Here is a 14,013-nt window from a genome sequence, read left to right as displayed (position 1 = left end):
CTTTGATCGTAGTCTTCAAACTGTGTCCACATTTTACATATCAAGACAGGTGTTATCAGTACTTTATACACATAGCAATATATCCTAAAATACTTTTCACAAAATGTCAAATGTGATATATCTTTCTCTTCTTGTAATATAGGATATTTAATATTTTTTAAGCATAAATGAAAATCCTGCAAATGCTCTTTTTATTTGAAAAATTATAGTCTACATTTGCAGAATAATAAATAATAATAAAGCCTATATCCAAATAACTAACTCCCTATTATTCTGTGCTATATAAGCCTAATCAGGTAATTGTAGAATCGTGTATTGCCTTTCTATTGACAATGTCCCAAATTGGTGAAAATTAATTTCACTGAACATCACAAAATTGTGCTACAACATTATTTACTGAATAACTCCATTCAAAACTTGATGATCATCCTAAACAATGATAAGGATGGGGAGGGACATTGAAGTACAGTAGTGACAAACTCAACAACACCCAAATCAAATAAAACATTCAACATTTGAGGTTATACATTTAATACAGCATTTATTTGCTTTCCCTTGAAGACAACAAGGATACACACATCAATTACATTAGTAAAAACGACAACATTATAAATACAATAGGAAACATTAACATAAAAAAACATCTATTAAATAATTTGTCAAGTGAAGTAGTAGCTGGTGTCATTCTGGAAGTGGTGGAGAGAAGAGTTCACAGCAATGTACTCCAGCTGGAAGCCTCCTGCCACCACAGAGGCATCGGACAGGAACTTTAGTGTCATCACATTCCCTATGGGAGAGAGAAACGGGGAAAGGTGACATTTGGATATTTGCTATGTGGATATATAAAATCACATTTTATTTGTCACATACAAGTGTTTAGCAGATGTTATTGTGGGTGTTGCGAAATGCTTGTGTTTCTAGCTCCAACAGTGCAGTAATATCTAACAAGTAATATCTAACAATATACACAATCTAAAGTAAAGGAATGGAATTAAGAATATATAAATACTTGCACGAGCAATGTCAAAGTGGCATAGACTAAGATACAGTAGAATAGGATAGAAAACAGTATATAATTACGATATGAGTCATGCCAAATATGTCAACATGATTAAAGTGACTAGGGTTCCATTATTAAATGGGTGGCCAGAGGCCAGTGATTTCCACGTCTAAATGGATATATTGCTGTGTGTATAAAGTACTGATAATACCTCCTGTCCTGATATTTGAAATGTGGACATAGTTTATCAAAGAAAACCATTATAACTCAAAATCGATAAACAATTGATGATTAAAAAAGGGCTTTGCCTCATGCCTACAACCGCAGCACAGCCATACTAAAAAAGTCACAACACACCTCCTCTTGTGTACATTTGCTTTAATCCTTGGCAGAAATATACAGTAACTTCTTGATCTATAATAATGAATATTCATCATAATATGGTAATAAAATAGGAATATGTTTGTTTCATACCTGTGCTAATTAAGTCATCTGGTAAGTAATCTCCACAGTACCTGGAAATAATACATGTATTTATTTGATCGTAGAGTAACATGTTGACAAAATGGTCATACGAAACACAACTAGAGGACAGTAGCCTATGTTATGACAGCATGTTGTGTGAAAAGAGAGTCTTATGAGTCTTGTGAGTCTATATGAGTATCAATACATTTAGTACAATGCACCTTTCTGACATCTTGGACAAGACTGTAACAACCCTGAATCAACCATACAATGTAAACTCAACAAATTAAAACTTAATGCAAAGGCACATTCAATCAAAAGCTGGATCCTCACCTCCCGGCAAAGCCAGAGACGTCATCATAGCTGTCATAGATCTCCAGGTAGTCTGCTAGACAGGACGTGTCCTCCTCCACGTCGAACTCCAGGAAATGCAGGCGTATCCTATGTCCATAACGCACACGGATGTGCCAGTAGCAGATCTGCTCATCTTGGTACTCCTCTGGATAACCAGGTGACTGGATGATCTTCTGCTGGTCTGTCAGAGTTCCTCCACACTCCTTCGCTGTGGACCATGAGAGAGGAGGAGACAGGATGAGGAAATGTTATATTAGAAATGATAGATATAGTGTAACAGATCAAATAGAAAGAACACAATAATAAGCACAACTAATAAACTAAAATAGATCCAGAGGACTTTCAATTAGTCGCTTTCCTTAGCTGATTGTAAATAATAAAATGAAGAGAATACTCTGCACAATGGCTGTTACTAGACTGTTAATAGTAATGCTGTAGACATAACAAGTTTATTAAAACACACATCAGTGTGTTTGTTACATGTGCTATCAACATATGCATTATGATACATTAAAATAAAGGGACGTTCTGCTTGTTTTGTTCTCTTTCACGTGTGATGTGACCACTGAATGAAGTTAGAAATGGGAAAAGAGACTTCTTTGTCATTTGAATGAAGAAAATGAAAGGAGCAGTTTGGATTAAATGAACTGAAAAGCTCTAGATCCCTTGGATTTGTAAAGGGAAAATGATTGTATTTAGGAGCTGTTTTATGCAATTCATCGATGAAATGCGAACCATACATCCTCACAGGCAATTATGGGGAAAATGAGTGGTTGTGCCCTAAATGGCACCCTATTACCTATTTAGTGCATTACTTTTGACCAGAGTGCTATGTCAAAAACTAGTGCACCAATAAGGAAATATGGTGCCATTTGGGACACAGTTAGTATCTTAAGGCAGCTATCTCATCCAATGAGGCAACCTCTTCCATGTTGAGTACGGTCGTCACATGTGCTGCCAACTCCAAACGTGGTCATGTATCATTCTCCACCATGAAAACATCATGACAGGTCCCAATACAGCTGTTTTGTCATGATTCATTTTTCAATGAGGTGTAAGTGTTATTTACAATAGCTGGATAAAGGTCTTACCACATACTGTACAGTCGTGGCCAAAAGTTTTGAGAATGACACAAATATTAATTTTCACAGTCTGCTGCCTCAGTTTGTATGATGGCAATTTGCATATACCCCAGAATGTTATGAAGAGTGATCAGATGAATTTCAAAGTCCCTCTTTGCCATGAAAATGAACTGAATCCCCCAAAAACATTTCCACTGCATTTCAGCCCTGCCACAAAAGGACCAGCTGACATCATGTCAGTGATTCTCTCATTAACACAGATGTGAGTGTTGACAAGGACAAGGCTGGAGATCACTCTGTCATGCTGATTGAGTTCAAATAATAGACTGGAAGCTTTAATAGGAGGGTGGTGCTTGGAATCACGTGCCGTCATCATTGCTTTGCACAAAAAGGGCTTCACAGGCAAGGATATTGCTGCCAGTAAGATTACACCTAAATCAACCATTTATCGGATCATCAAGAACTTCAAGGAGAGTCGTTCAATTGTTGTGAAGAAGGCTTCAGAGCGCCAAAGAAAGTCCAGCAAGCGCCAGGACCGTCTCCTAAAGTTGATTCAGCTGCGGGATCGGGGCACCACCAGTACAGAGCTTGCTCAGGAATGGCAGCAGGCAGGTGTGAGTGCATCTGCACGCACAGTGAGGCGAAGACTTTTGGAGGATGGCTTAGTGTCAAGAAGGGCAGCAAAGAAGCCGCTTCTCTCCAGGAAAAACATCAGGGACAGACTGATATTCTGCAAAAGCTACAGGGATCGGACTGCTGAGGACTGGGGTAGAGTCATTTTCTCTGATGAATCCCCTTTCCAATTGTTTGGGGCATCCGGAAAAAAGTTTGTCCGGAGAAGAGAAGGTGAGCGCTACCATCAGTCCTGTGTCATGCCAACAGTAAAGCATCCTGAGGCCATTCATGTGTGGGGTTGCTTCTCAGCCAAGGGAGTGGGCTCACTCATAATTTTGCCTAAGAACACAGCCATGAAAGAATGGTACCAACACATCCTCCGAGAGCAACTTCTCCCAACCATCCAGGAAAAGTTTGGTGACGACCAATGCCTTTTCCAGCATGATGGAGAACCTTGCCATAAGGCAAAAGTGATAACTAATTGGCTGGGGGGAACAAAACATCGATATTTTGGGTCCATGGCCAGGAAACTCCCCAGACCTTAATCCTATTGAGAACTTGTGGTCAATCCTCAAGAGGTGGGTGGACAAACAAAACCCAACAAATTCTGACAAACGCCAAGAATTGATTGTGCAAGAATGGGTTGCCATCAGTGGCCCAGAAGTTAATTGACAGCATGCCAGGGCGGATTGCAGAGGTCTTGAAAAAGAAGGGTCAACCCTGCAAATATTGACTCTTTGCATCAACTTCATGTAATTGTCAATAAAAGCCTTTGACACTTATGAAATGCTTGTAATTATACTTCAGTATTCCATAGTAACATCTGACAAAAATATCTAAAAACACTGAAGTAGCAAACTTTGCGGAAATTAATATTTGTGTCATTCTCAAAACTTTTGGCCATGACTGTATGTCCCAAAGAGTTACAGTTTAAAGACTGGGTTCTTACCACATGACGTAAAGTATTAGATTTTCATATCATCTACAGACAAGTTAGACCATTAAGAATTCAGTGTGTTCCTTGCTGGATTTAAACATGTTGCTTTGCCTCGTCATTCTACAGTACAAAAATGTTCATCGTCTAGAGAGAAGTCCCAGTCATTGGGTATTTAGTGTTCCTTGTTGGCTTCACACCTAGAGGTGTTTCTTTGCCTCATCCATAGACTTGTGTAAGTATCTGCCTCACCATTCTATAAGACTGAGACACCATTAAACAGTCCAGCCTCTGTTGGCTCTCTCCAGAAGCATATTGGCATGGATGCACACTTTAGAGCCACTCCTGAAACCTTACCAAACCTCTTAAAAATGTCACAGGCAGTTAGGCCGGGTGTTTATATTAATAATATTGCATTTGCAACCTTTTCCAGATATACTGAGATGGATAGGAAGCTAAATATCTTTCAACAAGAAAACAATCTTCAACTCCATGAGCCCAGTCAGAGACAATCTTTATGAAATGAATCAACATTTAGTTGGCTGTTGGCGTTCTTTTCCCTCCTGTCGTCCATCATGACAGCTCAAAGACATTCAGGTCTCGCTTCATTTGCAAGGCTTTGGTGAATCATCTGGAGTGTCTACAGCTGTCCGTCACCCCATCACTCATAGGCCAGACTATCTCAGTTGCAGTTATCACTGTTACTACTCCAGTGTCCTGCCTTACTCATGTTGGGAGTTCTTATGAGGTCTTTATCCAAACCACAGCCCACCCTGCCCATGTACAGTCATCAATGTGTCCCACTAGTACGTTAGCCTACATGTCATGGACCACAATCAACTTTACAACTCTGACCCTGTGTGTCCTTAACCTCGCCCCTTAGAAACCAAAGTCTGTCTGACTCAACCACACACTCATCTCATATGGTGGAGACTCATGGTCGATTAAACTGTTAAACCAACCCACCCAGGATTGCCTAAACCTCCATTTGTCATGCAAGCAGACGGGTTCAAATATTATTTGAAATCCTTCAAATACTTTGAGCGTTTTCTTTAGCCTGCCTGGAGAGTCAGGTGGGTGAGGTTTGCACTTTAAAAAATGTTATATTGGTTCCATTTGCAACAGTCAGTTCAATCAATCACAAATCGAGAATTTGAAATGATTTGGAAACCAGGTCTGTTCACTACTCACAGTTGGGGTTGTAGCAGTAGACGTCCCATCTTTCACTCTTGTTCAGCCTGTACCCGTAGTCGATGACACCAACCTTCCCAAAACCACAGTTGGCACCAGCTTTGACGATAGGGTAGCCTACACGACCTTTGTCATACCACCCAGCCGCACACACGTGAAAGCCTAGGAATGAGGGACAAAGAATTAGCCTGGTAAGAAACTGAATTTGCAAAGTTTCGGGCTAAGAGTGTCATATTGGTAAAATCACAAGAGAGCTTGGTTTCTAGAACTAGCATCCCCCTCTTAGTACCACAGATAAAACACTCTTACAGAAGATCCATGGCCATATTGGGTTACCACAAGCCATTCGTCTTGCTCGTATTCTCAAAACAAAACCCTGTCTTTGGAAATGCTACGGTCCCTGTCAAAAATGTGCCTTCCACTGACTTTGCATCTGCAATTACAAGCGGACCATTGATGTGGGGATGTGGATGGGTGGTGGGTGGTGGGGGTAACGCATAATGAACTCCAATGTATCTAAAAAAAGCCTCCAGTCACAATCAGTGGACCACAGTCAGTCAGGAAATGCAGGGGAGACAAACTCAGACCTCCTAGGATAATTGGCCATGGGGCAGCTCTGCTTTAACCACAGACATACAAGTGGTGGTTTCCCAAGACAGGGCCTGGTCTGGCTACAGTTTGTCTGCCATGGTAATGTTAACATAAGCCAGCAAGGCAGGTGTTACTGTTCTTACTATACTGGGAAGATGTCTCAAGCTGGTACCAATTCACTACCTATAACCCTTCTCCTTGACCCTAAACCTTTGATGTTTGATCTGTAAAGTGTAGGAAATATGGTGAAAACAACACCCCCTGCAGTATACTGCTTACATGTATATACCTTTCAGATCTACAGACATCGAAGGGTTAGGGCCAATGGGAAAGGGTGGGGAGCAGATTGGGACCGGCTGAAGTCCCACAGAGCAACAGGCTGTAGTGTAGTGGCAAGACATCTTTGATTGATTTCATGGGAGAAAGGCAAGATAAACACACTTTTTCTTGGCATTGCTTGTCCAGTGAACACATGGTCGGATAATTTAAACTGTTTAATAATTAGTGCTCTTAGGCAAACTGTAAGGCATCGTTAATCAACAGTGATAATGGCATTTTGTAAACTCAGGGCTCAGGGGCCACTCATTAGTTGCCACTGCTTATTTTGAAAGTCTGCATTGACATTGACAGAATCCAATTGGCAACATTATGCTGCTTCTGAGTTGTAGTCCTCCAGACTCTTTCCTTGTAAATTCAGAGAGAGGGGGGGGGGGAGAAAGAGACAGAGACAGAGCGAGAAAGAGAGAGCGCAGGGGGAGGGAGAGAGAGATGGAGGACATGGACAAGAGGGGACTGGGGTGATTGGGAGGATAGGGACATTATTGTAAACCTATTTGACGAGCAGCCTCCAGTTGATCGTAAGTGGCCAGATTTCCTCCTTCATATTTGCACACCGTCTTGGCCTCCTTATAAGTCAGCTGGTATCTCCCTTTACGCGATTCCCTGTGGTAGACTCCAGCAGCTTGCTCTGTCCAGAAAAAAAGATGTCCCACTCAGTCAGTCAACACTGCTATCACTATCAAAGCACTACAGATAGACAGATATGCTGCCAATGCCTGTGTAGTGTCCCACTGCCACAACCACAAAGATACGTATCCAGGCAACAGAAAAACAAGTGCAAAATATTATGTTTAACAAGATTGGGGGAATCCTTCTCGGGGAGCTAGAACAAGCAAAGTGGCATACAGACTAGGAAGTTCATAGCGGAAGAAAATAAACACGAAACACCCACGGTGAATAGGCCAACATCTTTCAACTCTGTAATGTGTTGTGGTTGGATAGAAAGCCTTAGGACAGACGCTAAGTGTTTGTAATCTCCCTCTCGGGAGTGGTCATACTGCTGTGCTTCCCTATGGGGGGTCCATGGGGGGTCCACCTTTGAACCCGTTTTGACATCAGGCATGCATGACCTTGTAGGACTTGGAGTGCAGTCCAAGCTGGCTACGAGTCAATGTTTGCAACTCCTAGTCAACCTCTTCCTCCAAGGTGCCTTGTGAGGTGGTACCTCATTTTCAGTATAATCCTAGAGTGGTGTGTCTCACTATTAGTCTAACCAAATGATTTGGGGGTTTGGGTTACAAGATATATTACTGAAAACATGCAGTTTAGTTTATGTGTTCCAGATGTGTGTAGGCCTGATGGGCAAGTCGAGCTCATTAACTCTATCAGAAGTAGTCTATACGACACATTCCGTTGAAAGTAGTTTGAGGGTGGGAAAAAAAACGTTTTGCCTGTGCTGCAGATGGGCTATATCGGTCTGCTAATACAGGAATATAAATAGGCCCAGTGCACTACTTTTGTGAGAAAAAAATATCTATATATATATATGTATTTTTTGGGGGTGCTGCAGCAGCCTCAGCACCCTTAATTCCTGCAGCTATGGGTTGGGCCAAATTCAGTCTTCAATATAATATTATTAGAAAATAAGCAGACTGGTCTATAAACTCAGTGTGTCAAGGGCAGATGCAATAGGAGTGGGTCTGTCTCTGTTTTACACAAGAAATGTGGAGTCTGATAAAACTTTCTGTCCTATTTTTTCATTGCTATGCCCTAAAATAAACACTGAAAGAATGTTCTGCACAGAAATTTGCACAGCTTTCTTGTTCATGTGTGTTTCTCGTCCCTTAGACAAAATGAAGTCATGCTTTGCAAGACGCTCATGCATGTGTACAGTCGTAAATTTGTCCCGTCTCCAACTGTGCCCTCTACCCAAACACACACCATAGTGATATGTGCAATTTAATAACGTTACAACATAACCGTAAAAATGATGTAGACAAAGTGTTATCAGGGTTAATTAATGCTAAATGTTTTTAGGCAAAATATATATATATATATAAATAGCCTGTTGTGCAGGATTGTGAGATTATGTTGAAGATAAAGACCTGTTAGAGAAGTGAACATATAAAGCAAAACTTTTTCTAACACATGGGAATGATAATTAGCCTAAGTTTGTAGACACATCAAAGAGGCTTCACTACAGACACGGGTTCGATCCTGGGCTGTATCACAACCGGCCGCGTTAGGGAGTCCCATAGGCGGCGCACAATTGGCCCAGCGTCGTCCGGGTTAGGGTAGGGTTTGGCCATTGTAAAATATAATTAACAAAAGAGAAACCGGCGCCTCTTATAGGCCTATGTACAAGCAACCAAAACAAAAGAAAACCATACCACACTTTTTGAAAGATTCAGCGTCATTGTTGTGCTAAACGTTACATCGGAACATTCCACAACCATATTGTAAAACACAACACATAAATCTTTCAGGAGAACGTCCTACAGAAAGCCAATGTTTCCAACCGCAGTTGTTGGAATGCTTAACAGTTCAAAAAGTAGCCTATCCTTGTTGGGAAAGTAATGACCCCAAGATCACAAAAGAAAACATGATTTACCCAACCATATGGAGTTATGAAAGATTCCATTTCTGAAGCCCCACGCTTGCACTTCCTTCAAGAAGAAGCAGATGGCCCAGATGACAGTGAAGATGCGCATCCTCCTCCTGAACAGAACAGAGCTGTGCGCAACCGGTTGATATCCTCTCGCCAGCTGCTACCGCTCGCGCTGTGCTCGCTGCTCATCTGGCGACTGGCCTTTTAAATAGACTGCCCCAGCGGCGCGCTCTGCCAAGTCTAAGCGTCAAGGTAATGAGAATACGTTGCCCAACACGGAGAAGTGACCATACATAGACTTATGGGAATTTACCAGTGGGGGACCATGACCCGCGTTAGATTTAAAAGAGTCTGTGTCAAGCATTAAGACATTATAGGTTATACAGATATTTAATGTGTCACTGACTTTATGCGTTAAGGCATAAAGACATCCATATTCATCACGAAACAATGTGTTCATGCAAAAGAACACACTTCTTTAATCATTTTTTTAGGCCTATAGGGGACATAATGGCTCAAATATCCCCATAGATGTTTCCACTACCTTTATCACCCTCTTTGGTCAAGTGCCACTTAACAAAAAAATATACCTGGTTGTCAGTGGCAACTGATTAATAGAGGGTAAGGTTATCTGATCTTCTGCTTTATTTTACCAAGGCTTAGACCATAAATATTCACAGATTTATTGCTGGAAGTATGTTGTTGAAGGGTGCACTTTAAAAAAGGATGTTCTACTGTATGAAAATAATATTTCCATGTATCAGGTTGCCTAGATAGGTTTCCAAAAAATGTGATATCTAGTATCTCAGAGGTATAGGAGGCACAGAGGCCTATTTGGGGTGTGGGACTTTCTTTCATGCTAACCAGGATAATTACTGAAGATCTGATGTCAATAGATAAAATGGTAACATATATATCCTGGTATTTAAAGGCTAAAATGGTGGGTTTTAGAAAATTATCTGGGAATTATCTGTCTACCAATGCTGCTTAGAAAGGCATTTATATACGGTCTAAGAACCTCTCCATTCATCCATCAAGATGAATCTTTCTATTGGTTGGTATGTTAACACTAACATATAAATAATATCAGGCCAGTATTTTCCAGACCAGAGAACTTTGAACACTGCTGGTTAAGAATGAGGCCGTTTGACAAGGTTGTTCAAGACTACTATGATATTCGAGTGTGCTTAATGTCTCCGGGTTTTTCTGACATTCTGCAATTGACCAATTTTTCAGTATTCAGCAATCTCAGCGTAATTTGAGTATGAACTTGTTGGAGTCAGCGCTGACGGCAATGACGACTCTTCTGAACTGGTTCCAGACAAGTTACAAGAAATGAGCTGAACCTTCTCAATTCCCCCAAGTCTCTCTTCCATTTACACCCACACATGGAAACTCTGGCTCAGACACAGTAATTGCCATATTGGTTACTGTCGAAATTTTAAAGGACTTTGATCATCGTTATAAATGACATACAGAAACCGGCGCCTCTTATAGGCCTATGTACAAGCAACCAAGCAGCCACAATTACTCGCAGCTTAGGCAATAAAGTTGAATGGTAAATGATCTGCCCTGTTTACATTTTTCATTGAATTGTGTGTTTTGTAACAGTTTGCCTTCAAAATTGAAAGGATCAGTACTTGTATGTGTTATCCTCAAACACAGAATCGCAGCGATAACATGTTATTAAAGTGTTGTAATTACATGGTTATTATAAGATCACATTAATTTGAGAGAAAAAAAACTTTATGTCTTAGTTTCCAGCTGTTTTCAACAGGCAGAAATCCTACTAAGGTTGGTCTCTATGCGATATGAAACTGAGGAGCTGGTCTCGCTTTGCCAGACATCACACTGTATATTCTTTAGAGACTGAGAGGCTTGAGAAGACACTTAAACAGCTGGGGGTGGGGCTACTTGAGAGTCAACTCTGACCCCAGTTGAGGGTTTTGGATCCTTTGGTACAAGTAGGGTGGTGGTAAGGGCATGGTAGGTTGTCTGACCACTGCTGTACTCAATGGTGTAAAGTACTTAAGTAAAAATACTTTAAAGTACTAATGAAGTCTGTTTTTGGGGTCTCTCTACTTTACTATTTATATTTTTGACAACTTTTACTTTCACTCCACTACATTCCTAAAGAAAAGAATGGACTTTTTACTCCATACATTTTTCCTGACACCTAAAAGTACTTGCTACCTTTTGAATGCTTAGCAGGACAGGAAACAGGTACAATTCATACACTTATCAAGAGAACATGGTCATCCCTACTGCCTCTAATCTGGTGGATTCACTAAACACAAATGCTTGATTTGTAAATTATTTCTGAGTGTTGGAGTGTGCCCCTGGGTATCCGTAAATTTAGAAAACAAGAAAATAATGTTGTCTGGTTTTCTTAATATATCAAATTATTTATATATTTACATATACTTTTTATACTTAAACCAAATACTTTTAGACTTGTACTCAAGTAGAATTTTGCTTGGTGATTTTGAATTTTACTTGAGTCATTTTCTATCAAGGTATCTTTACTTTTACTCAAGTATGATAATTGGGTACTACAATTTCCCCCTGTGCTTGCCCTCACTATACTTTCCCACAGTCCTTAATGTCCTTTAAATCTCAGTATTTTAACCGTGTTAAAACTATACCCACCCTCCATTCCTACTAATACACACACAGGGACAGCTTTTTATATACTTGTTCATTCTCTCATTCTTCCATTCTCTCACTATGTCATCTGGTGCTACTTTGGGTCATAAGACAAATGCAGTGGTCTCTTATGTATATCTGTAGTATGTACTGTATGGTACATGCAGTCTGTGGTAAACAGTTTATGTAACTGTATTATAATTACAGCCTCCCACACGCTCTGGTAATTGGGTGTGTGTGTGACAATTATACTGTACAATATTTACATCTCACTACATGTCAAACACATTCTAGGCTTGTGTTCTTTTCACCATCCGGACTCCCTCTGGCAGGGCCCGTGCGGCCATTGTTTACTATAGCCCAGTAAAGCCACGACAACATGAAACACAGGAGGTCGGGTGTAGAAGAGAGAGGGATAAGGGAGTCTTTGTTTGCAGGCTGCTTTTACTGTGTTGCAGCTCCATGACTTAACATCCTGCAGTCGTGTGCCAAACTGGTGGTGGTGCGCTCTCTCTCTTTCTCTCTCTAACCTTTTCTCTGTTGGTTCACAACACACAGTCTGCAGCTGGACACATACCTGGGTTCAAATAGTATTTGTTTTCTTTCAAATACTTTGAGTGTTTGATTCAGCCTGCTAGAATGCCTGGTGGGACTATCCAATTGGTTCCATTGTGCCAGTAAAGCTGAATTGAGCGCATCTTAAGTATTTGAATGAAAACAAATATTATTTGAACCCAGGACCGAAGACCATATGGCATGTGGACAGTGAATAAAACATACAGAATCCTTTCCATATAGCATATTATTAACCCTCTGGGTTTGCCATCCCTGATGAGAACATGGGGGATACTGTAGCTAAAGACTCATATGCCATAGTGTGGTTTTTCCAAGAGAGGAGTTCAAAAGAAAGTCAGCAGCAACTTGTCTTTTGACAGATTAAATTCCTTTTAACACATGTATAATAATACATCTGTGTCATGTTCGTCGTAAAGAGGAGACCAAGGCGCAGCGTGATGTGAATACATTCTTCTTTAATAAAAGGAAGAACACTAAACAAACTATACAAAACAACAAAATGAACGTGACGCTATAAAGACCGAGTGCTGACATGCAACTACACATAGACAATAACCCACGAAATACCCAAGGAATACGGCTACCTAAATATGGTCCCCAGAGACAATGATAAACAGCTGCCTCGGATTGAGAACCAATCCAGGCAACCATAGACATAAAAACACCTATACTAGAGACAACCCCATAAACATACAAAAACCCTAGACAGGACAAAAACACATATCACCCTCATCACACCCTGACCTAACCAAAATAATAAAGAAAACAAAGAATACTAAGGTCAGGGCGTGACAATCTGTAACACGGCCAGTGGCAGACGTTTATAGTAGCTGTCCGTGCACCCGCAAAAATCTAATTAGCATAATAAAAATGTCCCATTAAAATCTGTCAGTTTAAGCCAGAGATATGTTGTTTGCATTGGATGTATCTCAATCCACTATTATAATTATTTTTATTTTTTTCACCTTTATTTAACCAGGTAGGCTAGTTAAGAACAAGGTCTCATTTGCAACTGCGACCTGGCCAAGATAAAGCATAGCAGTGTGAACAGACAACAACACAGAGTTACACAAGGAGTAAACAATAAAAAGTCAATAACATAGTCGGGAAAAAAATAATCTATATACATTGTGTGCAAAAGGCATGAGGAGGTAGGCAATAAATAGGCCACAGGAGTGAATAATTACAATTTAGCAGATTAACACTGGAGTGATACATGATCAGATGAACATGTGCAGGTAGAGATACTGGTGTGCAAAAGAGCAGAAAAGTAAATAAAATAAAAACAGTATGGGGATGAGGTAGGTAAATTGGGTGGGCTATATACCGATGGACTATGTACAGCTGCAGCGATCGGTTAGCTGCTCAGATAGCAGATGTTTAAATTTGGTGAGGGAGATAAAAGTCTCCAACTTCAACGATTTTTGCAATTCGTTCCAGTCACAGGAAGCAGAGAACTGGATGGAAAGGCGCCCAAATGAGGTTTTGGCTTTAGGGATGATCAGTGAGATACACCTGCTGGAGCGTGTGCTAAGGGTGGGTGTTGCCATCGTGACCAGTGAACTGAGATAAGGCGGAGCTTTACCTAGCATAGACTTGTAGATGACCTGGAGCCAGTGGGTCTGGCGATGAACATGTAGCGAGGGCCAGCCGACTAGAGCATACAGGTCGC

At 40.7% G+C, this 14,013-nt stretch overlaps 1 protein-coding gene across 1 annotated transcript; it reads right to left on the bottom strand.

Moving 5' to 3' along the window:
• Positions 1 to 514: 514 nt before the first annotated feature.
• On the bottom strand, positions 515 to 9,308 carry tnfaip6 (tumor necrosis factor, alpha-induced protein 6). Its single transcript, XM_029636542.2, has 6 exons — positions 9,123 to 9,308; positions 7,062 to 7,199; positions 5,642 to 5,803; positions 1,799 to 2,027; positions 1,475 to 1,515; positions 515 to 787 (listed from the first exon to the last, which is right to left on the bottom strand). The coding sequence occupies exons 1-6, from the start codon at positions 9,220 to 9,222 to the stop codon at positions 660 to 662; spliced, it is 798 nt and encodes a 265-aa protein (XP_029492402.1). The 5' UTR covers positions 9,223 to 9,308; the 3' UTR covers positions 515 to 659.
• Positions 9,309 to 14,013: the final 4,705 nt, after the last annotated feature.

The sequence above is a fragment of the Oncorhynchus nerka genome, linkage group LG3, assembly GCF_034236695.1.
Source record: "Oncorhynchus nerka isolate Pitt River linkage group LG3, Oner_Uvic_2.0, whole genome shotgun sequence".
Lineage (NCBI taxonomy): Eukaryota > Metazoa > Chordata > Actinopteri > Salmoniformes > Salmonidae > Oncorhynchus > Oncorhynchus nerka.
Note: the sequence above shows the minus strand (reverse complement) of the source record. Positions and strands in the feature narration are given on the sequence as shown.

Excerpts from the sequence above, each read along its gene's own strand:
- tnfaip6 (XM_029636542.2), bottom strand. The coding sequence starts at position 9,222 with ATGCGCATCTTCACTGTCATCTGGGCCATCTGCTTCTTCTTGAAGGAA. Across the intron at positions 5,804-7,061 it reads GGAGGCTGCTCGTCAAATAG|GCTTTCACGTGTGTGCGGCT; the intron begins GTTTACAATAAT and ends CCTCATTCCTAG. Across the intron at positions 2,028-5,641 it reads CTACTGCTACAACCCCAACT|CGAAGGAGTGTGGAGGAACT; the intron begins GTGAGTAGTGAA and ends CATGGTCCACAG.